The 27,176-nt window shown below is 35.3% G+C and overlaps 1 protein-coding gene across 2 annotated transcripts in view; it reads right to left on the bottom strand.

The window, feature by feature from the left end:
- The window catches only part of ATM (Serine/Threonine-kinase ATM-like protein), a 59,733-nt gene extending 35,113 nt beyond the window's left edge, over window positions 1–24,620 (bottom strand). Inside the window, exons 1-29 of one of the 2 annotated variants that reach the window (XM_059588569.2) lie at window positions 24,379–24,620; window positions 23,448–23,556; window positions 23,216–23,359; window positions 22,356–22,517; window positions 22,055–22,250; window positions 21,757–21,913; window positions 21,130–21,269; window positions 20,942–21,029; window positions 20,378–20,481; window positions 17,178–17,276; window positions 15,625–15,681; window positions 15,286–15,370; window positions 12,479–12,553; window positions 12,127–12,168; window positions 11,896–11,966; window positions 9,401–9,449; window positions 8,529–8,600; window positions 6,341–6,496; window positions 6,156–6,245; window positions 5,898–6,085; window positions 4,708–5,335; window positions 4,512–4,583; window positions 4,215–4,379; window positions 3,746–3,871; window positions 2,813–2,940; window positions 1,809–1,965; window positions 825–871; window positions 677–740; window positions 397–471 (exon numbers count right to left, since the gene is read on the bottom strand). In XM_059588569.2, the coding sequence (XP_059444552.2) occupies window positions 397–471; window positions 677–740; window positions 825–871; window positions 1,809–1,965; window positions 2,813–2,940; window positions 3,746–3,871; window positions 4,215–4,379; window positions 4,512–4,583; window positions 4,708–5,335; window positions 5,898–6,085; window positions 6,156–6,245; window positions 6,341–6,496; window positions 8,529–8,600; window positions 9,401–9,449; window positions 11,896–11,966; window positions 12,127–12,168; window positions 12,479–12,553; window positions 15,286–15,370; window positions 15,625–15,681; window positions 17,178–17,276; window positions 20,378–20,481; window positions 20,942–21,029; window positions 21,130–21,269; window positions 21,757–21,913; window positions 22,055–22,250; window positions 22,356–22,517; window positions 23,216–23,359; window positions 23,448–23,556; window positions 24,379–24,447 (3,615 nt within the window). In that variant the 5' untranslated portion in view covers window positions 24,448–24,620. The remainder of the gene's footprint in view (window positions 1–396; window positions 472–676; window positions 741–824; window positions 872–1,808; window positions 1,966–2,812; window positions 2,941–3,745; window positions 3,872–4,214; window positions 4,380–4,511; window positions 4,584–4,707; window positions 5,336–5,897; window positions 6,086–6,155; window positions 6,246–6,340; window positions 6,497–8,528; window positions 8,601–9,400; window positions 9,450–11,895; window positions 11,967–12,126; window positions 12,169–12,478; window positions 12,554–15,285; window positions 15,371–15,624; window positions 15,682–17,177; window positions 17,277–20,377; window positions 20,482–20,941; window positions 21,030–21,129; window positions 21,270–21,756; window positions 21,914–22,054; window positions 22,251–22,355; window positions 22,518–23,215; window positions 23,360–23,447; window positions 23,557–24,378) is intronic. The other variant, XM_088514142.1, reaches the window with a different exon arrangement.
- Between the last annotated feature and the right edge of the window lie 2,556 nt (window positions 24,621–27,176).

The raw sequence follows: 27,176 nt of genomic DNA, 5'->3' as shown, positions 1-27,176 counted from the left end.
AGTCTGATTTCTTAATTCATATCTTAAACTGTAGCAACATATTGGCCCCTAAATATTTGGTGATCACAGTGTTTATGATTGCTCCTTTTTCACCATGTTAGGCCGTATGTAACAGAAGTGTCAATTCCAGATGTTCTATTCTTTGGCTTGGTTGGAAAATACAAGCAGCAAAATCATAATATAAAAAATTATAATTTGAAAAGGAAAAAAAAAAAATTGCCACTAAGTCCATGAAGCTCACCAAATTTGTTTAAGCACAACATATGCCAATTATGTTGGCAAGATTCCCTACCTATGTTGGAGAAAAGTAAAATTGACATGTTGAGGGTTGTGCAAATTCACTAAGACAAGTTAAAAGGGTTCTTAGTGAAAGGGGGTGAAAAAAGAGCACATTACCTCCACTAGTGCAACTAAACTTACACCACAAGCAACCCAGTAGAAGATAATCGGTCCCATGAGTTCCTCCAAGTACTGCAAAAGAAAAAAGGAAATTCAAGAATAACAGAGAAGTACTTTAACGTTCAAGTGATTTAACTCATTAAGATGAATGCTCTCAAGAACCTTTTCAACAATAAACAGTCCAACCAGTTTCAAAAAATTTTCCTACTACCACAAGAAAAGCTAATTCTTACACTAAGATAAAGCATCAATTAAAGATGAGAATTATATTCATTACCTTCAACAGAGATGTATACTTGAGCTGTCTGGATAGATTATGAAGTACTGCATACACCAATTTCCTGAAGAAAAAAGACTATTAATATAAGAAACCAAGTGTAACTAAATGATAATGCAGAGCACTAAAATAGAACGTAATTTTGTACCTCTGACAAGGAACAATAGCAGCAACCACACATATCATAAATACAGCCTGCATAAGCCATCAAAAATCAAAAATAAGTACAGAGAGAGATCTATTTTAAAACATGCATGAATTTATAAGCTCAATAACAGGTTTGACATCAATGAGTAACTACTTAGTTCCTGCTGAACGCTGATTTAAGCAAGTTCCAAGTAATGATTTATGCACCAGGCCATGAAAAAGAATCAAATCAGTGAGAAAAAGCCCACTTACACAAAATATTTATATATGAATTTGCATAGAGAAGTTGTCTAACTGTCACTATAAGTCATGCTCACGAATCAAGTGAAATTATTAAGCAGAGATCTCGTAACCTTCATGATTGACACTTTTGAAAACAGGAAGCTAGGCTGTAATAACCCAAATAAGGTGCTAGCCACATATTCACTATTAAGGTAAAAAGATTAGTCAAGTTACAATTGGATCTCTCCATAATCACAAAGAGTTTAGTCTCACTTAGTAAGGAACTAATATGAGACTTAGCACTTATGACCCCCTTTATAATGCACCCACTCAATGTGGGCAATCCATCTTCACAATGTGGGGGACTAACCTTCTGAGATGTCACAATTTCCCCTCACAAATCCCTAACGTCCTCGTCAGTCGTCAGGGTCCATGTCATGCAGCGCGTTACCACATGTTTGTAACGCACCCGTCCAATGTGGGCAATCCATCTTCCCAATGTGGGACTAACTTTTTGGGGTGTCACATAGGCTTTCCCATAATGGACATCCTCACTATCATTGCATATTTGTTTTTTCATTTTGCACAAGTAGAATTTTAATTTGGATAGCTTAGTTCACATTCTAGTTATCGTGCATTTGATTTTTCTTTAATTGGACTCTTTGTCCCCTGCCTTGTATACCAAATGTGTTTACAAGAAAAAGGGAAAGCCAGCGATGACTTAGATTTATACATATACATATTGAAAAGAAAGTATATATACCTCCAACTCCACTTTCTCACTGTTCAAAGCAAGATGCATAAGAGTGATAATAACAGTTTCCATTGTGGGGCGAGGCTGAGGACCAGCAGCTAGGACCTCCCTTGCAGTAACAAGTTTTTCTTTTGATGTAAAAACCAATGCAACGCCAACATTGGAACTAGAAGAATATTAATAGATGTTAGTAATCGAAAATCACTTTTTGGTAATCTAAATAACAGTATCTCTTACCAAAATAACACTCATTCGTGAAAGGATCATAGAAAAGCAATAATAAGGTTAAAATCACATGATAATGGATACAAACCATCACAAGAATAAGGATTCAGCAGTGCAAAATTCTATTTGATTTTGTGCCATCTCTGATGGTTCTACTCCCCAGAGAAAAGGGACAAATCTTTCTTCAGAATAAATCCTACCTATTCTTTTTTATCTCGTAAGTGCATAATGGGTCTTGAACCCATAAAATTATAACCATTTTTTTTGGAAAAATATCATCAACTTATTCATAGAGAAATGCTTAAGAAAATGGTGAAAGTAATAGTTGAATATTTGAATATCAAAATATCAGGAATAGTTGAATATCAGGAATGAATAGTTGATATTCAACTATTCCCTTGACGAGCCAAGCTCGAGTTGAGATTCTTGGCTCGTCACGAGCTCGAGTTCGAGCTCGAGCTCTAGAAAATATTACACGAGCCAAGCTCGAGCAAGTACTACTCGCTCAAGCTCAGCTTGTTAACAGCCCTACTAACATTCCTTGCAGAAGAAAATTTCAGTTCACTAAAATATCAGATCTTTAACAACATTCTCGAGATGGAGACATTACTTCTGTAGACAAAGATTTCCACTTGGTTCAAGAATTCATTAACAATTTTTACCAGTGGGATGGCCTCAAGAAAACAGAAGAAATTAAGAGGGAGATGAAAACGAGTCACATTCTACTAATATAACCGCCCCACCTCTCCCAGGAATCAACATGATATAGTAAATTTTATAGAACATACCAAATATCGTGGAATAGCTCTTCATGACCCTCCCACGTTTGGAAAAGAACACCAATCCGTCTAGCAAGGAAGAATCTAACTCGATAATCAGGATCTCGGAGCAACAAAAGCAACCCTTCAATCATTGTCTTTAAAAAGACACGCCACAGTGACCATATAATGAAAGAATTGAAAGCAATAACAGAAATCAGTTCATGCAATTATTTGACGAAAAAATAAAAGAAGCAAAATGGTCCCACTTTGCCTAAACATCAAAGTCACGACCAAGTAGAAAATGACCAAAAAGAAAAATACCAACAAACTCCAAAGCAAGAGAGCAAACAAGGTACCAAAGGTACTCATATCTAACCTTGTAAGACAAATACTAGCATAATTGTCAAATAATGCCTTTGCGCGTTTGATACTTATTACTTATCAAAAAGAAAAAAAAAAAGTCAAATAATGCAACTTAAACGCTCGTTAATTACATGTTCAACCAAACTCAATTAAAATGAACCCTTCTCAACAGGTCACCTGGAGAGCAAGATAGGGACACATGGTGGACACTAGTAGATACCTTTTGACTGCTTCTTTGCAACTTAAAACGGATTCCAGAATTCTAGTCCTACACATGATGCTATTTTAGGTTTTGTTGAGCCAAATGCATCTTCTTTATTTTTCTTTGATTTCTATCTTTTTAGGGCTCTATTTTTAAGCCCCAAAGCTCACGATCTTAAGCTTTATTTGCCTAAATTCTGGAAGAAGAAAAAAATGAAGAAGCTGAGAAGGCCAGGATAGCAAATCTGCATAGTTTCAGGCAAAGATCCAACATTTTTACAATGCTCAAGATTGCTCTATGGCATGTCCATGACAATTCAGTCTGGTAACCATGTCTGTCTTTCATATTTGTCATTTAGGAAAGGAATATCAGTATTTGTGTCAAAATATAATCACCTGACCAATCTGAGGATGAAGTAAAACAAAATTGCATATGCAATCAATCAGCTTAACACGACCAAACCAGTCAAGAAGATCTAAGCCAGCAACTTTGTTCACCAAATCTCCAAGATGTGTCAATCTCTGGAAAACAAATTAATCGGTTACTCAATTGGAGCATAAGATGTACTCTACATTACAGTCACAAAACAAAGGCAATCCAGTAACATCTTATCATGGTGATAAGTCAAAAGTAAAACAAATTAAAGTATTTTATTTGATACATTTTATCCTCTCTCAGCATATTTCATTTATTATCTATTGTACACTTACTCAACTCAACTCAACTAACCCCAATCCCAACTAATTGGGTCAACCAAACAAATATTATTTAGTATTACTACACAATTAAAGTATCAAAATAAATTATCACATTATGTTTTTCATATGACAGAATACAAAATTTAACAAGAAACATCTGAAATACCTGTTCAGAATCCACCTCCTCCATTGATAAGCCTGCATATTTATCCTTTCTGACAGCGTCCAAGGATAATAGAGAAGCTAGCAACCCATGGATAGCAACAAAAATATTAACACAGTTGAGCTTAAGAGTTGCTTGCATTTTAATCATGTCATCAATTAAATTCACCTGCAAAATAAGGCCAGTATAGAAATGTGAATGATCAAAAAAGAATACATAAACCTCAAGCCAAAAGCTGCATGTCATTATTTATATCTGTAATAGACTCCCAGATGGAATTTAGTGTCAATTATTCTCTACCAAGTCTGTAATCTTTGCAGAAGACGGCCAGTAGGGATGTCGACAGAGATTGTATAGAATTTTTTCACGCACCTGAATTAAAAGATAAAATAAATATACAAATAAAACATAAACGTAAAAATAAATAAATAAATAAAATAGAACCTCTAATACAACAATCCAAAAAATCATAGACAAATTTATGTGTGGAGCATACCTTCCTGTCGGATTCTTTTCCCATGAGTTCAAACAGGGTATCCCATGTAACAGCATGTAAAACTGAGACAAAACATGAAATAACTGATATCATGCCCAACTTCCACTTCTCTGAAGAAAAGGATATGCCAGTGGCAATTTTCCCACCAACGGTCAAAATATCCACATCTCTTGAACCCTCATTCACATCCAAATCCAAATCCATAATCCTAGTTTTATTGCTATCAGATGGGAAAGAATTTTGTAGAGAAATATCAGATGTAGATAAGTCTTGCAAAATCATCTCAGAATGAAAGTTCCTTGCACATTCAGAATATTCTTTATATAGTTTTGCCAGTGCTTTTAAAAGCTTTTCCATGGATTGGACTACCGAACCATAAAGGAAAACATCCAGATCATTTTGATCTCTCCATTTCATGAATATTGGACAGCAAATGAAACTTCGTAAGGATGCAGCAAGAGAGTTTGTTCCACCAAAAATGGAGTCAGAGCCTAAGCAACCAAGAGATCCGAAATCATTGTGGTTTCCTTGAAAGACACTAAGAGCACAATCCAGCAACTCTAACAAGCAATTGCCCATTTCGGAGAGAAATGGTGAAACTTCTTCACTTTTCCTGACAAAAATTAACCTGTAAGCATACAAAACAGCAAAGAGGAAATAGAAGGGGCCTAAACCAGATACCAATGGTTGCAAAATATCAATGTCTAATGCTAAAATAAAAATGCTCTTCAAATGCACAATTGTACAACATGGCATAGTATAAACGTGTTAAAGCACAAGAAATGCTAAAATCAGTCCATCCAAATATAATATATGTTGCACATTGAAAATAATCACAGTTCAAATACAACTTGTACACGACTAAAAAAGTTTGTAGTCCATGTGAGCACAAGTCCGCTGAGTGATAGTAGAACCATGGATGCAGGAAAAAACACAACAATGAGACAGCTGCTGAGATTTTCAGATATTAAATTACTAAAGTAAGCTTGCAGGTACATCTGGTCCACGCACCACCTTGCAAAGCCTCTTTATTGTATTTAATCAACCATTTCACTGGAAATGGTTCTTCAGTAGTTTTAGGATGAGAAGCACAAAACTTGTACATAAATTTTACTTCACCAACAAAAAGGAGAAGATAAACACCAAGTTGGTACAATCAGACTCACAGTAGAGAATACGATGAGACATACCTTGTCAAATATGAGCCATATATGAAGTTTGATAAAAGTGCACATCTAAAGAATATATCTGGTATAGGCCTCTTTTCGATTTCCTTGTCTACGAGAGATGCAAGAATGCCAGTCTCCATTTCCTGCAGTAGCTGATCTCTCAACTGCTGGGGAAGACATACAATCTGATGACTTTGAGAAGGGGAAACCTGAAAATAATCAAATTTGTCAGATAAAATCCAAATAGATGAATTGCTTCTCAACACAATAGTTTAGCACCTCAACACCAGAGTCCTGATCAATTCTCGCAAGAACTTCAACAGAGCACTCAAACAGTTCATGCAGACTATCATGCTCAAGGTCTTCTGTCTACACGCACCATCAAATTTCAGATTCTCAGTGAAAACCAACAAGTATGTATGAGATCCAAAGTTGCATGGTAATCAGGACAAATCAACACATACCTTAACATCATCTACTAGAGCCTCAGTATCATCTACAAAAGAGTAAGACAGCGGAAACCCTTTGTAGCATTGTGTAAAAGGGGCACAACCAGCACAAAGAGCACAAACTGCTGCTGGCAAGAATAACACTATCCGCTCATTTAACATAGAAGACTCCTACATAATATAGAACCAGTTATTAGTACATAATACTACAATATTGAAAAATATAATCAAAGATAAGATTTGACTAACATAATATATCAATGTTTCAAGTGTGCAAGCTTCAAAAGTGAAGAATACACACCAAAATAGAAGAAAGGAAATATAAAGCATGTTCAGCTAATGACAATGAAAAAAAAACTATGGCCCAGATGCAAAATCAAAATGTAAATCTATTCTAAACTTCATGGTAAGTTACACACTCTGAAATGGCACAGAGATCCTTCAAAATTCACGTTAACCATGAGTTATGTGTTATGGATGGGTGGGGATATCCCTTAAAATCCTGGCCCATAGGTTCCCAACAAGAAAAACTTGTAGAACTCCACATGCCATGCGGCCCCATCATACAACTGTTAAAGGGAATTGAGGTAAGAGTTTCACTTAGGCAAATGTGTATTCTTTTTCTTCTTCTTTTTAAATAAGTACATCAGCACTTAATTTTATCCAATTATTTATTGGTTTAGAACAGAGTTTAGGAAAGTTGAAACGCATTGACTACTTAAGTTTCCAAACAAGAACATGTTGTCAAAACCCTGGCCCTTTGAAAGCAAAGGTGAAATTCACGGTTTTATAAAGCTAAGGGTGGTTAAAATAATTAAGTCATAACCTACAAGTTTCTTTTTTCACGTTGGATAATGTTCGGAAGAGAGGTATTGTTGTGATTAATCGATGCTGTATGTGTGAGGCGGATGGGGAGTCTGTGGATCATCTCTTTCTTCATTGTGGGGTCGCGCGCAAGTTGTGGGATGTTATCTTCTCTCACTTTAACATGAGTTGGGTTATGCCTAGAAGCATCAAGGAGATATTTGATAGTTGGTGGGCGGGCGGTAGAACCAGTAGTGCCGTGGTATGGAAGATGGCTCCCCTTTGTCTTCTATAATGTCTTTGGAAGGAAAGGAATGTGAGACGCTTCGAGGATTTGTCGAGGAACCTTGAAAACCTTGTTCATTTCTTTTTGTACACACTTTTCACTTGGCCTGCAGGCTGGCTTGCTCCTTTAGTGATCAACTTTCCTGATTTTCTCTTTATGTTCTCTTCTTCTTTCTCCCCTACTTAGTTGCGCTCTTGTATACTTCATGTGTACTTGGGTTGTACCCCTCTGCGCTTTTTAATGCATTATTACTTATCAAAAACAAAGTTTCTTTGGGGTCTCTATGAATTTCATTTTCTTTTTATAAGTCAATTTAGTAGAAAACACAATGATGCAACCCAAGTACACAGGAAGCATGCAAGAAATAATAACTAGTAAGATCAAAAACAAGGAAAAAGAGCACAAAAATCTGCAAAGTTAGAGGCGTCAAAAAGGGCGTTAGCAGAGATCCATTCAAAGAGAGATTTAAGGAAACGCATTTGTAGATCCAAGCTCGTCTTCTCGCAATTCTCAAAACTTTAGGCATTCCTTTATCTCCTAATGCGCCACATTAAACGAGAGGGAATTACATTCCAAACAATATTAAGATCATTCTGACTAAACCTTCTTTTCCAACATGCCAAGAGCTCCACCACCCACATCGGCATAACCCACTCTACTCTAAACATCCTAATCAACTAAATGATGATGCTTTCATTCATTACCCAAACCAGACCAAGGAAAGTTGCACTGAATCTTCTCCAGGTGCCAAGAAATGTTCAGAGACCCAGACATCCAGTATAGGGAAACCAGCAAGCACAATCAATAAAAGTAACTTTACCGCCTTACTGTAAAGTTTCCCATCCATACATAATGCACATTTCTTCAACACAAGACTCTTTAATACAATCAAGCTTTAGAATTCTAAGTCAGCAGGATTGTTTCCAAGTGGTAAACTAAACCAAAATAATTAAAATTCCAGTCCTTAACTTCACATTCAACAGTAGCACAATAGATTTTAGCATCAATGTCAACATCCATGCTTTGATAAAATCAGGAACAATAAAAGGATAATGAGAACAAATAGAAAACCAAAAAGTATTTCATATTCATAAGAATATAAAGCAAACATACCTTCCAGTTAATATGACCCAAAATTGTTCTCAAAAGACCTTTTCTGAGATGTAGAATGTCACGAAGGTCACCCTGCACAAACATGAAGATGGTAGATATGAATGCATAAACATGTTTGTATAAATCCCAAAATCAAACCTCATGACATATAAAAACACATATATCAGCATTACAGTGCATTTTGTTCTGAACTCCTCCAAGGAGGCCTGTACTATGATAAGCCAATACAAAACAGCCCCTGATGTGAGGCCAAGCCAAGAAATATATCCAGACACCTGTGAAACTTAATGAAACCCAGTCCCACATGAAGATTGAAGGTTCTTCAACTTAGCCCAAGCTTCACTAAATCAACAAGTACCTCATGTTTAATTCATATCCGACTAGCAAGACCTGCAGCTGATACTTTTTGCATATTGATTTGTCTTTCTCCCACAAAATATTGGAACATGAAAAAGGGATAACAGAGGCAAGGCCCTCCTCTCCTATTTAGATGTGTAGAAGAGAAAGGAGATGAAAGGATAGGGGCTTTCTTCTCTTCCATTTGGGAGTGCAAAAGGAAGACAAGACTTTGCACTTAACCTTTTAATCCCTTTCATAGCAACCTTTCTTCCTTTTTGGGAGGTGATATGTTGGGAAACACAAAATGATATTCACTCTTTTCTGGCAACCAACCCCCCCCCCCCCCCCCCCCCCCCCTCCTCCTCCTCTTTCTTCTAGCAAAAACCCCCCTCCCAAACACAGCAATAATGATATTCACTTAATTAATAAGGACACAGTCATATGTCTCAATAAACACAGTAAAATAAAATAAAAATTAAACATTTGGATTAGGGACGAGAAAAATCCAAATGATGCCAGCTTAAGCCACTTACTTGAGAACCTTTCCTTGAAAAGTAACATGAAATGAAGTACAAAAGAGACCTGAATAAAATTATAAACAAAATTAGATAATTCCACATAATAAAAAAGGTACCAAGTATACATTAGACCTCAAGTTCCATAAGAAAAGGAAAAAGGGGAAGAGTATAATGTATCAACTTGGACATTTCGACCATCTCATTTCTTACCACCACTCTGGCCTTCTTCTAAAAGACATACATATACTTAAAACACCTTTCTCTTTTCAATGAGAAACTGTGAATTTCAGGTCCTGAATGAGCTAAATGAGGGTGCTAAACAAGGTTATATATCATAGTAAATATGTAGACTCATGTGTGCAATCATGCATATTATGTTTCCTCGTTAATATTGTTAAAGTAGTAATTAAATTTACCTCTTCCTATCAGCTTAAGCTTTTAGGACAACTAGTAATTTAACATGGTATCAGAGCCAAAAGTCATGTAAACGAACCTTGACTCCGTCAAATCACCCCCCATTTAAATTAAATATTCCACGTGTTGAGCATCACCTATTAAAAGGGAATTTGAGCCCACACGTAAGAAGGACTGTTAAAGTAATGATTAAATTTACCTATTTCTATCGGCTTAAGCTTTTAGGACAACTGGTAATTTAACAAATATCTATAGGAACTCTGTCAACTCAACAAAGAACAACACTTGATTCTGTAATTCATGGGGGTGAGAGAGAGTTTTGAACTAGGAGAAAATATATTTTGCTCCTCTGTGAAAAGCCCACAAAACTCGGAAGGCCCCTGAAGTTTACTTGGTGACAATCAACCCCCTTGTGGTCAATACCAAAATGAAAAGTCAACATGTTAACTATTCATGACTTTCTAACCAATTAGACATCAAGATGCTACCAACCTATTTTACACTCACACAGCTAATCATCGTCTATATCAATTGATTTTATACTTTTCATTAAATAACATTTTTACTAGTTTTTAATTTCTCGTTCTTTTTCTTTCCCTCTAACTTTCTAAACAAGACAACAATGATCAACTTTTTCTCTGTGTAGCTGACACTAATGCACTCTTTGTAGATGACCATGATTTGCTTCTTCTTCCTCTTCCTCTTCCTCCCTAACCAAGTCCCTTTCAGTTTCAACCTTCAAAAACACAAACTCTGAATCACCCTTCCTCTTCATCTTCTTCTTATCCCCACCCCATTAAACCCAATCAAACTCTAAATCTCCACAAGCTAATGTTAAAGTAATAATTAAGTGATTAAATTTATTTCTTCCTATCAGCTTAAGCTTTTGGGACAAGTGATTATTTAACATGATATCAGAGCCAAAAGTCTTAAGTTCGAACCTTGACTCCGTCATTTACCTCCCATTTCAATTAAATATTCCACGAGTTTGGCCTCACCTATTAAAAGGGAGTTTGCGCCCACACGTGAGGGGGTGTTAAAGTAATGATTAAGTGATTAAATTTATCTCTTCCTATCAGCTTAAGCTTTTAGGACAAGTAGTGATTTAACAGCTAACCAATAAGAAAGGATGCCAGAGATTGACCATGACAATGACGGCAATGGATATACTTATGCTGCCAGAGATTTTTTTTTTTTTTTTTTTTTGGGGATGAATCAAACCTTCCATATATCACATTAGAGCCTCAATGGCCAACGGTCTTAGACTTCCAGATCTCTCAATTCAGAACTCGCAATGCCTGGCTAAGGGCCTCAAAGTTGGAAACTTTTCAATCCAAGAGTAAATCTCCAACTAGTCTTTTCATCTGCCTTCCCCCAGCGAATGCATAGAATATTCACTCTACCATTCTTTACAGCATTTTTTTTTTTTGATAAGTAATGAAAGAATTTATTAAAAAAAGCATGAGGCGCCCCTAAGTACACAGGAAGTATACGCAGGATAACTAAAGCTAGCCCACAAAAGAAACCCAACAAACCCACCGAAAACCCTCAAAACCTGAAACCCTAAGAGAATACGCGACACTACATGACGTGAGCCATGCCATTCTTTACGACATTTCCCAAATGGTGCTAGAAACTTTTTTGGAAAAGAATGAAAGGCTACGAAAGAGAATATTATTCATTATGTCAACGGAGGATGAATATTATAATTCCAGAACATAACTGCCAACATCAAAAGGTTGGCTAGTTAACCGCTTTCGCAGAGATGCAATTCTATGAGCTGTGAAGCTATCCTGGTGGACGCTTCACCCCCCTGCCTTTGAACCTTAACACAATCAAGCTAACATTTTGATCTTCCACAAGAATAAAGCACCTTATGGTGGCTGCCACTTGATGGAAAGTTGACATTAAACAAGTGCTTACTGCACATATCGTGTAAATCAAACACGCGACTATCAAGGGACAAATTATAGAAACATCCTCAATAAACCAATGTTTTCTCATGGTTCCTCCAAAAAGACTAATAAAGAAGCAAGCAAATATGGACTAAAGGAATTTCTTTCCACTGAGATGTAATCAAAGGAAAATGCACTTACACTGATGGCATTTGTTTGAATAACCTAAGATCCCATACATCTTGAGGTATAATATATATGTTTATTGGATCCTGGAAGAAGAATATGCGAAATAAAAACGATTTTAGATTGGAAATATGTACACTGATGCAGATGGACTATTACAGAAGCCATCTCCTAATTGCCAAGAAAAAGGACTATTGCAACAAAAGTGAAAGAACACAGTTTAACAGGATATATTCCTGCACTCACATATGAAATTATGTTTCCAAGAAGCACTAAAGCAGCATCTACCTGCATGGAAATATCAAAATGAACATTAAAGTGGGAGCTAGAACAAATGAGTAGAAGAAACTTGTAGCCTATAGTTGTAAAATTTCCCAATAATTAGAGCTTTTAGGCTGTGTTCATTTCATAATGTGAACCTGCTGGAGAAAGGTTGTCCATGATCATAACTATAATTCAGTAAGGCATACAGAAAACAATCAAACCAAAACTGAGTGAAGATATTATAGAAAGTGCAATAAGAAAAATCAGTTGAAGGAATGCACAAGAATTAGGACCGTCAATAGCTTATATTGACAATACCACAAACAAAACTTACAACTCCAGTTACATTGCTGAATATTGGCAACCCATGCATTAGACAGCTCCATATTACTTGCCAACTGCAGTCATGCTGCACAATTTTCAAAACATCTGAGCCAGTGTAATTTCCAGTAAACGGAAAAAAATTAAACAAAGCAACAATAGAAATTATTCACTTATAGCATGTTATAATTTCTTGTGATAAATAAAACTTTTGATTGCAAAGAAAGAGAAGCTCAAGTACACAGGAAATGCACAAAAGAAACACTTAAAGAAACTCATAGAATTATACAATTCCTTATAAATATAAAAATGAAAGACCTAGTCCAAAGGAAAAATCAATTAAAGATTGTTGTGTATTCCAAATATAAGGCAATATTTGGGATTCAATGGGTGATGCCTTTGAAGGTTATAGATGTGTTTCTTTGTTGGAAGGGTTAGTTTGGATGGCATAGTAATGAAATCAAGTGGGTTGGCAATTAGAAACCTGATTCGGTTTAATCAAGCCCTATTGGATAAACCTAATACACATGATGTATCTAATAGATGAGACTGATCGTCATCGGAAGAAAGTCTAATACACATGGTGCAATCCTAATACACATGATGTATATAAAGAAAGTCTCCCTTGCATGCTAAAAGAAGAAACAAAAATCCACAAATGCTAAACAGTTAGAAAATTGAGAGATATTATACACCACAGTCCAACTAAAAAGTGCTTTGACCAGGGTGCTCTTAAGCTCTTCCCTTGTCTTCTCACAATCTCCAAAAGATCTAGTATTCCGCTCTCGCCATACACTCCACATTAAGCACAACAAAGCTACCCACCACTCATCTAGAACTGAGCGTCTACACCCACCTCAAGTCAGTTACAATATGAAATGGTATTGTAGAAAAAATGGAAAGGCGATTGGCAGGCTGGAAGAGGCTATATATTTTGAAGAGAGGGAGGCTGACATTGATCAAAAGTACATTATCCAATTTACCCATTTATTATCTATCTTTGTTTCCTATTTCTCTGGGTGTGGCGAATAGGATTGAGAAACTGCAAAGAGAATTTTTATTGGGGGTATCAAGGAGGAATTTGTGGAAGCAAAATATGATAGCTTGAGTGGTGGTTCGTGTTCTAAGGAGGTAACGGGGCCTTTTGGTGTTGGAGTGTGAAAATATATTAGGACGACGTGGGATGTTTTCTCAAGATATAATTAAATATGAAGTGGGCGATGGATCTCAAATTCATTTCTAGCATGATGCTTGGTGTGGGGATCAGCCATTGAAGGAAGCTTTTCTGGAATTATTTAGTATTGCTCACTGTAAGGAGATGATGTGATGTCTACCAATGGAGTTATTCAATAGAATGTGTCTTTAGTATACAAGTGAACGCCTAAGACTAGGGAGAAAATAGAAGAAAATCTTAATAGCTAATAACTAAAATAGCTAAATAAGTAGATGTCCAAGTGAAGAGGGAAAAAAAGAAATAGGACTTGAGGTCCTCCAAGGTCCTCTCAAGATTATCGAAATTCCTATTGTTTCTTTCCCTCCATATGCTGATATATAAGGCAAAGAGGCATCATCTTCCAGGCAACCACACTCCTTGAATTACCCCCAGACCACCAGAAAGCCATTAAATCCACCACACTATTAGGCATAACCCAAGAAAGCCCAAATCGGCTCAATATTGTGATCCATAAGGCTCGAGCCACCTCGCAGTGGAGGAGAAGATGATCAACGGATTCCCCATACAATTTACAAAGGCAGCACCGATTAACCACGATGGCTTGTCTTCTCCTAAGGTTATCCAATGTTAGAATCTTCCCCAAAGACGCCAACCAAACAAAGAAGGCAACTTTGGGGGGAGCCTTGGTCCGCTAGATGCTCTTCCAAGGGAAAGGAGGGATTGTCTTTGTAAAGTTAAAATCCCTTTGAGAGTAATTGATGGCAGCTCATGGGAAGATTTTGACATTGGATAATTTGAGAAAGAGCAGAGTCATAGTGGTAGAATGGTGTTGCATGTGTAGTATATGATTTATGGTTAAGAGATTGATCAATGGTTGTGATTTAATTTACTCTAGGACTAGAATTTAAGTTTTTTTAGTGGCTTTAGCCCAACAAAAGGTAATTCTGTCGTTTGAGATGAATGGCAGATCATTGACATTTGATGCTAGATCCCCCACCCCCATTTACAATATGTCCTCTTTCTCATTATTTTTTTTTTCTTTTTATTGGTAAACAACTCACACCCGTGAGACTTGATGATGTTAGCACCACCTCATTCTTATGAGGGCTGGAAGTACCATTTGTCTAAAAGTCATTGGCTTGCTTTCTTATTCTTCTCGCCAATTCTTTTTTTTTTTTTTTTTGATAAGTAATGATGCATTAAAGAGCGCAGAGGGGCGCAACTCAAGTACACAGGAAATATACAAGAGAGCGACTAAGTAGAGGAGAAAGAAGAAGAGAACATAAAAAGAAAATCAGGGAAATTGATCTCTAGGGGAGCAAGCCATCCTGCAGTCCACATAAAGAGAGTATACTTCTCCGTCAATTCTTAATTGCTGCAACTGCTCGCTGTCTAAGTGTTTATCATTTTGACAAACCCCACAACAACATGAACAAACACCCAACCCAAGTTTCTTTTCCTGATTTTCCACACAAACACTTTTCGAGCACCCCTAAACAACAATACATCAACACCCTAAAACCTTAAAAATAAAATAAAATCAAAAATCAAAAATCAAAAAAAAAAAATCAAAAGCTGAAAATCTGTGACTTCAGGTGCTGTCTGTGTTGGAGATACATTCAAGAAAACGGCAGAAATAAAAATACCTCATTCAAAGTAGAAGAAGACCTCGATGCTATCTCCCCCTTTGAATCTGGAAGCGGCAGTACAGAAGAGAGTTCCTGCAAACTCCTTTTGATGCAATTAAATAGACATATCAGCTCAAAGGAAGAAGTGAGGGGCAGGGAAGAACCTAACGTGCTAGTCAAATTAACCAATAGTCACTAATGCAGACATATCGACATACAATGGGGGTGAACTCCTAACACAATCGAAAATTGAAACCAACAAGCGACCAGTGCCTCACATAATAACAGACGTGCTTAAGACATACAAAGATTTTAGATAAAAAGCAATGAATGGCTATACTAAATCAGAGTATGTACCGCAGAATCCACAGCAACCCATCATAAGCATGCCCCATGTTTGCATCATTCAAAATTCTGCAATATATTCCCACTTGTCAGTCCAATAAAAAACTGAACTTATGCAAACTCAAATTCTTTTTTATGGTGACATGGGTGGCTATAGGGCACAGGCATGCATAACCAAATGAGGATTTGGAATTGTGTTACACTATATCCAGTACGTCATAGAACCAAGAAAAATCCTAAGCAATTTATGGTCAAGCACCAATTATCTAAACAAGCATACATGGGCACTCAAAAAGTTAAATTGTGCATGGACACATGCAACTCAATTAACTGATTGATACATAAATATGAAACTTTTCTCAGTTTTCTACTATGCCTCAATTTGTGAATTTTTGTCTTCTTTTAGCCTTTATTGGGACTTTTCTTTGTATACATCCTGTGTATTAGGGTTGTACTCCTTTGCGCTTTTCAGTGAATTACTTATTTATCCAAAAAAAAAAAAAAAAAAAAAAAAAAAACATAGATATGAAACTTTTCGTATCAAAGGCAAGCGTGATCAAACAAGAAAATCTGCTAAAGATCATGAAGTTTAAAGATTTTGTGTGTCTTCAAAAATATGAAAGGAAATTATTAATGAGTAGAAAACTTCATGTAAGGTTCCAGAATATCATATGTGACAATAGTTCACAAGAAGAAAATGGAAGTGGTAAAACTAGAATGGAGAAGACTCTAGCTCTATCAATCCTTTGGTTCTTATATACAGTACTTTTTTCAAGGGCAACAACATTAAGCCCAGGAAGACAGAGAAACATTAAAAGAGTCAATAAATCTAATAAAAAGAGGACAAGAACACAATCAACCGTACATAGGATGGAGCCCATTCAAGAGGGGTCAATTCGAGGTCAAATCAAACTATAAGGTGTTATCTAGCCAGGCCCTTCCTGCTTTTCCATGGAAGAAAATTTGGCGAGTAAAGGCTCCTTCAAGGGTGGTGTTTTTTGGATGGACAGCAACTTTAGGGAAAATATTGACACATGATAACCTGCAAAAGACGAATATTGTAGTGGTTGAGTGGTGTGCAAGAAGACTGGGGAGTCCGTTGATCACCTTTTGCTTAATTGCAAAGTGGCAGGCGAACTTCGGAATTACATTTTTACATTGTTTGGGATAGAATGGGTTATGCCAAGGCAGGTAATGGATTTGTTGACAAGTTGGGGTGGTTCGGTTGGGTGTGGTCTAGATATGGAAATTTGGAGGTTGGTCCTGTTGTGTGTCCTATGATGTATTTGACGTGAGAGAAATGCACAGAAATGCACGGACATTTGAGGATGCTGAGCTTTCGGCAATAGAGTAGCGAAAGTCTATGATTAACTCGTTACATATGTGGACAGCGGCTTATCATCAAGTGGATGTTCCTACTTTAGCAGATTTCTTGAATTTATTTTATTCTTCTTCCTATTAGGGACTCATCTTTGTAGACTTCCTATGTACTAGGGTTGCGCCCCGCTTTATTAATGATATGAAATTACTTATCAAAAAATAATAATAAATATGCAAAGAATTACCCTTCAAAGCTTGAACATATGCCCTTGAACCAGTAGACCAAAAGATCTTTGCTAATGCGGGTGTGGTAGTTGCGAGTAAGACAACAGAATGCAGCACTCCTATAGTACAGTGCTTCACATTAATATGATATGATATCAAATATAGTATATGAAAAGCAGAAGAAAATAAAAATAAAAAAACATCAGTCAGCACATACATCCATGCATAAACCAATATGTGCATGTAGAAGTAATGATATCAAAAGACGTCCTAAAGAACTTTGTCAATGATACAAGCACCTAATCAAATATGACTAAATCCAAGCAACATGTAATTATATTTGTAAAAACTCCAATTACATCAATGAAGCTTAGTTCACGTCAATCACCCACAACCACCTCAAGATAAAAATTATTAAATGTTTCATTAATCACTAGAAAGTCATTATAAACTCAAAAATACTTGCAAAATGTACAGCATATTATTTTTATAATTATGCAGTTATTGAGAATCTGTGTCCCTAATAACTTGGATAGTTTACACTTATAAGGAAGGATTTATCCGTCATAGTTGTAGATTCACTTCATAATACCTTAAGCAAAATCTGAAGGTTGCTTGACAGACCTAATAAACAAATTTTGATAAAAATTTTAAAAAAAAAATTAAAAAAAAAAAACAATGAACTCTAAGGAAGAAGAACAAAGTTTATGAAAGAATTAACAGTTTAAAAATGAAGCTTCTAATACAAATTTTTCTGTACCAGATTGAAGTAAAATTTGTCCAATGTCCTTCAAGCTTTCATAAAACTTGTTTACACCTTGTTATTGAAGACTGTTTGGTAGATTCTTCCTTTTGTTCTTTGTGATAATCTTTAGATCTTACACACGTGCCTGTTTCCTTTATAATTTATATATGCTTAACGGCTGAGAAGGGGAAAGCAATGAAAAAAATCTTTTAAAGTTATAGACATATATACATCTATGCATATATACATATAGACAGACATGTATATCACGAAAAACAGACCAGACTCTTACTTTCACACTTCCATTTGATTATACCACATTGTTTTCTATATCTCTAAGTAGAACTAATATCTATATGTTGTAGCAACATATTAAAAACCATGATAACTCTGCTGGCCTGAATGGTGGTATTGCATTCAATCAGACCTCAGCTCTAATAAGTAGTGGTTTCAACTGCTCCAAATCAGCAAAATTATCATGATCTAATTCATAAGGAGTGTTTATGTAAGAAACAGACAATTACAACACAGATGGTAGGTAAAATTGAATATATATATATAGGGTTGTTAAAATCTCTCAATTTTCTAATTTTCTAAATTTGTAGATTTTTCTTTTTCTTTTGGCACGTAAGGGGGACTTTCTTTGTATACTTTCTGTGTACTAGAGTTGCACCCCTCTGTGTTTTTATCAATATGTGTGTGTGTGTGTGGCTCAAATTGTGAAGGTATAATGGATTCTATAAAAAAATTTCTCACTAACGACCCTCTTCCTAAAACACATCCATCCAAAATGGGTGGTGGTAAAACAACCATTATCATGGCATGACTATGTGATAGCATAAAGTAAGACATGGACGATAGTTTCTTCCAACTCCAAGAACACTTTCCACTTGAATGATAATACTAAAATTTAAGGGAATCCCATCTTCAAACAATCTTCATCTATAGATACTCCCTCTTAGACAACAAAGAATTCCTCCACAAAATCAACCATTGACATAAGCATATTGCAATTGCCCAATCTTGAGGATCCTCCTCGTAAATGGCATCCATGCACCATGGTTAGTGTTAGAACAACTATTCTATCACAACACAACTATGTTTTTGTTTAATAAGTAATTCAAATTCATTAAAAGCATAGAGGGGCGCAACCCAAGTACACAAGAAGTATACAAGAGAAATCCTAAAACTCATAAAAATTAGAAACATACAATCTAAACAATGCTACTATCCATGTATACAAAGATTGGAACAGCATCTTCTTCAACACTAGCATCACCATCTCATGATCTTCAAAGGTCCTTGCATTCCTTTCTCTCCAAATATATCACAATGAACATAAAGGAGCCAACCTCCACAATTCCAAAACCATACGCTGTCCCAATTGTCCCCTTCAACTCACCAACAAATCTCTCACCCTTTGAGGCATAACCCATACAACTCCAAACAACTGAAATAGTTCTCTTGCCACCTCATAATGAAGAAGAAAATGATCAATAGACTCCTCACTTTTCTTACACATACAACACCAATCTACCACAATAACATGTCTCTTTCGTAGATCAACTCCAAACAACTGAATCCAGCTCATTTTATCCGTACCTCCTTGCCTTACTCTTTGGGAAAACAACTTAAAGAAATTAGAGACCACTTCCACCTCCCAATCATGCACAAGTCTTGTAAGGCAAACATTCTATTAAACTAGCACTTGTCCAGCTTAAGCTGATAGGAAGTAGTAATTTAATCATATTTTAACACTCTCACTCACGTGTGAGCTCCAACTTCCTTTCAATAGGTAAGGCCCAACACGTGGTATACTTTAATTAAATGGGGGGTGAATGATGGAGTCAAGGTTCAATCTCAAGACCATTGGCTCTGATACCATGTTACACTACCACTCATCATAAAAGCTTAAGCTGATAGGAAGAAATAAATTTAATTATTTAATTAATACTTTAACAGATTCCAATTAATATTCCCAATCCGGAACTGCATATGAACCACCACCCACGCATCCTTACAATTAGCAATAGTGAATAATTCTAAAAAATAGAATTTTAAAGGCTACTCCCCACACCACAGATCCATCTCCCACCTCATACCTCACAAGTTTAGAAATATCTTCCCACCCTATCTTTATACTTTTCCACACTCCCACACCATATGGCCCTGTAACCTCCTTAGAACACCAACCTCCCCCCAAACTATCATATTTAGTATCCACCACCGATCTCTACATAGCCTCCCTCTTCGTAACATACCGCCACAACTACTTATCCAAAAGGGTTCATTTAAACTGAATAAGATTTTTACTCCCAAACCCCTTGAGTTGATTAGAGTACATATATCCAACCACTTCACTAGATGAAACTTAAACTCTATTTATTCATCCATCTGGGAAAAAAAAAAAAAAAAAAAAAGGTCAAATGGCATAATAAACAACAACATTAGACTCCATACCTACTTAAAACTTACCATAGCCATTTTCCTTTCATGAGAGCCTCTTTTAGATGGACAGAAGCATGCACCCTCTTAACCCGCTTTTGAGTTGATGGTGCTTTGGCTGTGTCAACACACGCCTGAGGAGTGAAATCATATTAGCCAGCAACCAGGGCTTCTCTCCCACCACATAAAATAAAAGACAAATAAAAAAAATTCATAACTCTCCTTAAGATGTCTGCTTCTCCAACATACCTAAACAAAAAATACTAGGGAGTCCAGAATTAATATATAAAAATAACATAGATGATAATTGTGCGGGACACAAAACTAAACCAATGAAATTTGGCAGAAACTCTGCAAGACCAACAAGGGCAGTTTTACAAGAGCATACCATAATAAATTTAAATCCCAAAATAAATTACCCAATTTTATAATCCACCAATTATTAACAAAGGCCCTTGAAGTTACTTTATGTAACCTTCAGATCGACAAGAAGGTCCACTATACAGATAAATCAGAGTAGATCAAACAGCATAAAAAAATAATAATAATAAAAAAAAATGCAGGTAAAAGGTATAGAGCGTGTGAAATAACTACCCGGAAAAATACTACAGCTGCAAGTTCCACCAAACCACATTGTGAACTACTTAAAGTCCCAAACTTATCATCTTTAGTTGCATCACTCCTGAAAATATTATATACACCAATCAGAGCATATCAGAAAACTCCAGCAATAATAACTTTACAAAATAAAAGAAGATCAGGGAGGGAATAAAAACACTCACCAAGGCACGCCAGTGCTGGATATATTGCTCTGATCTAGATCCTTACAAACTACGTCCAGAAGTTGTTCAACCAAAGAACTCCCATCAGCACCACCTCTAGTTAAATTTAGTTGTAACTTTGCGTAGAGAATAAGGGCATCCTGCAAAAGAAAAATAATGCAAATTTCATATGTAATACACACACATTAGCATTTTGAAACATTCATGTGTTACTTAAAAATGGCTAAACTATATATTACAGAGGCTAGATTCCAATTTTGCCCTATAAAAAAATAAATAAAAAATAAAAATCAATTTCATCCCTGAAATTCTGAGTGATGTAATCCTTCCATCCACCCACAACAATAATTAATGGCGTAGATTATCATCAATTCTTATGATGGCATTTGTCAACAATTTGAAAACAAGGATTACATAATTCAAAATTCAAATGAAAAAATTGAAACATTTTAAAATCCCCTTCAGTATTCAAAGAAAAATTGTTTGACCATTAATGGATCAAGCGAGGTATTGATTTCTCCCTTTTTAAAATCGAAGGCACAAATTGGAACCTATCACAAATTTCAATGACCAAAACTAGACTCCAGCCATAAAAAATAGATAAAACACCAGAATATGCATAAAAACCTTAAGTGCTCGATCATGGGTTGTCAGCCAACAACGGAATACAAATTGCTGCACAGCATTATGGATTTCCATGGATTGACAACCTAAATTTGGACCATCCTTTAACAAGAATGTATTGATACACTCAATAAGCTTGCGTGAAATCTTTCCCTCATCCCTGTATAAGGAACAAAAAGGGAAAGAGAGCATGTACACAGCCATTATCAGCAAAAAACAAATCCTAATAAAACACTTCATTTCAATAGGAAACCCAACCCAAAAAAAAAAAAAAAAAAAGCTGGCAGAATTCATGAATTACCTTATGAAAGAGAAAATTGCAACAAACTTCTTAATAATATCTTCCCTAAGACTATCAGGGAAATCTCCAGGAGGATTTTCCAACAGTGAATGGAGAGTAAAGATGCATCGAAATACCTCCTCTTTGGGATTATATTGATTATCATTCTTCCCAGCCAAGCTAGTTTCCACCTTCTCCATGTAAAGAAGCACCAAGCCTTTGAAAATGAAATTACACAAGTGAGAGAAGATTGAATAATGGCACTTTTTTTAACAATTACAAAAGAAATGTGCCTCAGGATTAATTTAAAAGAAAAACTTACTGCAATGTATGCGCCTTCTCATGTGAAAACGATAATCTCTAACGGTCAAAAGATGCCGGAGAACAACCCCATATTCGGACTGAAAGCTTGGAACAGTGCTTAAGACATCCCAGATGTGATTAAAAAGCGATTTTACCACAGATAACAAAGGCAACACTTCACCTGGAATGGTAAACACACAAACTAAGAATTTGCTCCTAACATCAATACCATGAAGAAGTTAAATCTATTAAAGCATAAGAGTATAGCTCCATAGATAACAATCATGTCAGGATGATGAAATATAGAATTCTTTAAACAATCCCCCATTTTGTGTTTGAACATTGACATAACAAGAAACCACCATCAACTAAGTTACATTCAGATTAGAATACACTGTGCTCTGCAAGCAAGAGAACGGAGCATCAGTTAACAAAAAACTGCCAACCCTGCTAGAATTCATTTGTTTAATTAAAATGTTTCACAAAAACAAAAGTTTTCAATTCAACCTTTTCCAATGTCAAAGTTTTGCAATGCACAAAAGGCCTTCTCCAATGAGAAGTCAAGTGGCTTCCTAACAAACACGTATTGTATATCAATCTATAAGTCAATTTAATACACATTTGAAATTAATTTTTAGAATTCAACGGCAAAATGATTCCATGAATTAAAGCAAAACACAAATAAAACAAATAAAAAAGCCTAATAATTTTTCAAAGAAAACAAAAACAAAAATTTTTAAAATGGCTGAATAAATAAGATTCAATACCACGTGTTGCCATTTCAATGACTGAGGCAGAGAACTTTTCTCATATAACTCACTTGACACAGAAGTTCAATAATAATAGAAACCATATAGAACCATCTCATTCAATCACTACCTGAAAATTTAGAATCTTCAGCTCGTTGCACAACAATGCGAAGAGTCTTTGCATAGATCAATTTCGGCAATCGTCGCTTGCTCGAGGATATTTCCAGCAATGCACATTGAGTCAGCAAAGTAACAAGAAAAGGCCATGTTTCAGCTGCAAAAACAATTCACGTTTGCTTTTGACAGTTTTTTGTGCAATGCCTATAAAAATAGGTATGCTTTTGATGAAAAATAGATCTTACAGTGAGGGATATCATCAGGCCTTAGCCTTGCAGTGTTCTGACCAAGAAATTTAGAAAAGGCAACCGATCTTTCTCCTTCTAACCATGTATTCAACAACTTTATCCCTTCCTATATACACATACTTTATATCAGAACAAGAATTATAGACTAACATTCATTTGATACCATTAAGTTAAAGGAAATCATCACAAACTCATATTTTGAATTCTTCACCCAAGGAAACATAATCATTTACACTGCCAAGCAAACTAGCTCAATTGAGTAGAGTACTGTACTCATTCCTCCAAAAAAAGCTAACACGAAAAATCTTTTTGCTAGCCAAGAAAAACATAGAAAATAAATGAGGATTTGTATCACGATATGGCTGATTGGGACCCACTAAACAAAAGCATTCACTGGACTGAGCACCATATAACTATTTGGCATAATCGAGTTGATTTTTTTTTCCTTAGGTTTCCAAATGAAATCAAGCTGAGACAAACGTACACGTTTTCTGTTTCGTTCACAATAAAATGTAGGAAAACTAAGCAAAATGAGATTCTTAGTTCCTGATAAAATCTATGACCCCGAGAAAACAATAGCATTCACACAACGGAGCCTTATGGGGTTTCGTATAACAGAGTATTTCACTCTAATAACAATTTTTTCGTAAGAAATAATCGAAAATAAATGTACACTGGAGCTACTTGGTTCCCGAGAAATTTCTCCAAAAATTTACAGTAAGCAAATTTGCCGAACTTCTAATTTCATTATAACATGCCAACAAATAAGAACATCCACTTAAATTAGCCTATTATACTCGTTTTTAACTTGGTTGAGTCAATATTTTTTTCTAAGTAACCATGACTGATTTTCTTTCCTCTCCAGCATTTTCCCGACAACCAAACGGATAGCGGGAAAGAAAATCGACAGAAGGAAAGGGGAGTATACTTCGCGTGCTTTGGCCTTATCGGACGAGAGCTTGGAGACGATCTCCTGCACATCCCTCGAAATGACCATCGCCGCTTTCGGAGCGATGCGCTATGGAATCGCGCAGTGTCCCTCAGGCGTTTGGCTAGCGAGAAATGGCGGGAAAATGGGGGAAGGGTTTGGACTTTCTTAGAGAAGGAACAGTGTGAGTGTGAAGGGCTTTTGGGCGACGGGAGGAGGACGTTTTTGGCTGACTTCGTGTTTTGTGGGCATTTATTTACTGTAGTGCGACGAAAATCTGGAGAGACGATAGCGAGAATTTCCTAAAAGCTCCCTCTGCGTTTGTCTTCCGAAATTCCATGAGGAATTCCTTTTAAAACAATTTCAAATTTTGAAAAAATAACCACGTTTTTTTCTATTTTGAAAATCAATTTACAATTTACATTCCCTTCTTTATCTTTGGAGAATGGCTTTTTTTATTTTTGGAAAAACTACCGCTTTAAAAAGTGACATAAGAGCCTCTCATGCCAATATACTAATATGAAAAAGAATAATACTAGGAACCATTTTTTTATCCTCTTAAAGTTGATGTTGCGTTTAAAATTACCATTAGACTAAAATTCAAGTATGATTCATCTAAAAGTTAATGGTAATTTTAAAAGTCACATCAAATTTAAGAAGATGAAAATATAGTTTCTACCATTATTCTATGAAAAAGGCCACCTTTTTTGCATTATTAGTTTTTTTTTTTTAATAATTTTAATTTTATAAAAAATCTACATACCTCTCAAACTACCACATAATTGACAATGTTCCCCCAAATTACCTAAACATTGTTAATGTTTCCTCCAATAACGAAATTACCCTTAGTAAATTAAAAACAAAAAATACTAGAACTTCTAAAAAAAAAACCTAAAAAACAAATAAAATCCAAGGGATGGTCAATTAAAAAAAAAAAAAAACCTTTATAAGAAAAAAAAATTCGATTATTTTTTTATAAAATTTTGAAATTTTCATTTTTTAAATTTTGTTTTAAAATTAAAGTTTCCATTTAAAAAATAATAATATTTCATTTTAAAAAAATCGTTAACAAATTTTCATTTAAAAAAATTGGTTTTTTAAATTAAAATTTTTCCTTTTTTAAAAAAAATTTCGAATTTATAGTGGTATTTTTATCTTATTGTGAAATCTATAGGGGCATTTTATCTTTTTGTTAACTCTTAGGGAAACATTGACAATGTTTTAGTAATTTTGGAGGACATTATTACAATTGAAAGTTTTTGAAATACATTGTCAATTGAGTGGTAGTTTAAGGGATATGTGGACTTTACCCTTTTAAATTAGTTATTTTTAGAGAAAAATATAAAAAGGTCCCTCAAACTTCGTTTGCAATAAAGCCACATAATGTTTAAAATGTACTAAAGTAGGCGCCACGTGGCATGGTACTTGGGTTTTGGGGTGCCAGGTAATATTTTATTTTCTTTAAAAAAAAATCCAAAAAAAAAAACTAAAAAAAGAAAAAAGAGAAGAAAATACGTTGGGTGGCCAATCAGCCACCCCACCATTTTTTTTTTTTTTTTTGGGATTTTTTTTTTTATAAAAAATAAAATATTATGTGGCACCCAAAAACTAAGGTACCACGCCACGTGGCACCCACATGTATAAGTGATGTAGCGTTCCGTTAAAAAACTTAACAAAATCTTGATAGAGGTACCAAGTGGGCTTATTGGTTTACTACAGGTACCATTTGCAATATTTTTGAAAACTCAAATGGCTATTTGATTTTGGTGCAAACCACAGGTACTAAAATAATATTTAACCCTTAAAAAAAATATATAAAAACCACATATTATTAAAAATGAGTAATGCTAAAATGGATATTCATGTCCTATTTGTACCGGCTCCTAAAATTAACGTGGCTTTTAAAATTACCATTTGATCAAAATATCATTTAGCATTGCTCATTAAAAACATATGACTTCTCACGTGTGAGGGACACATGTCAATTTTAAAAGTTATTATACTATTAAACTATATTGCATAATTCATTCAAGAGTAGGTAGTGCATGTCCAGCCATTCAAAAATATAAGAAAGTACTTCCTCAAATGATGAAGTGGAACATTAATACCTATGAAGAAAAATATGTTTGTCCATTAATTAGCATCAAGTAAGAGCAGAGACAGAAAGAGGCTTTCACTGAATTTTACGTCAACGATGATAAGTTTATAAAAATTTTAAACTTATAAATACTACGTACCTTGTACAGAACTCAGACAGGTCACAGGTCACAACAAAATGGGAAAAACTAATGGATATTATATATATTTTTTGGCACAATATATAATTATATGTTCACCACATTTTTCTTGTTGTGTCTGATTATAGGCGACCATGTTTGAGCTGGTAAGTAGAAGCAATTACAATCATATGTCCTCCATTGAAATGCTGGCTTACGTACAAAGAAATTAACTACGGTACTCAGCCGACACCAGCAAGAAAAATGTACGAAGGATCGATCTACTAGACAGTAAAACACAAATAATCACATAATATCAAAGAAAATATATAGTAGTCAACTTTAAAGAACAGGATCAATACAATGAGACAGCTAAGACTGGATTTGAAGATAATCATTCCATGCTCCACCTGTATGCAAACAACAATTTATGAGCTTCCTAATTAACAGGACAAATGAATTTGAGGATGATTTATGAATGAATGAATGTATATCACATCTTTCTGGTCACATATTACGTATAAGTTGCGACGTTTTGGATAAAAAGATTTCTTTCCATCTAGCCCTTGATTTTCTGTTGGC

This window comes from Corylus avellana, chromosome 3, assembly GCF_965113065.1.
Source record: "Corylus avellana chromosome 3, dhCorAvel1.hap1.2, whole genome shotgun sequence".
In the NCBI taxonomy this organism is placed as follows: Eukaryota; Viridiplantae; Streptophyta; class Magnoliopsida; order Fagales; family Betulaceae; genus Corylus; species Corylus avellana.
This window is presented reverse-complemented; position numbering and strand designations above follow the sequence as displayed.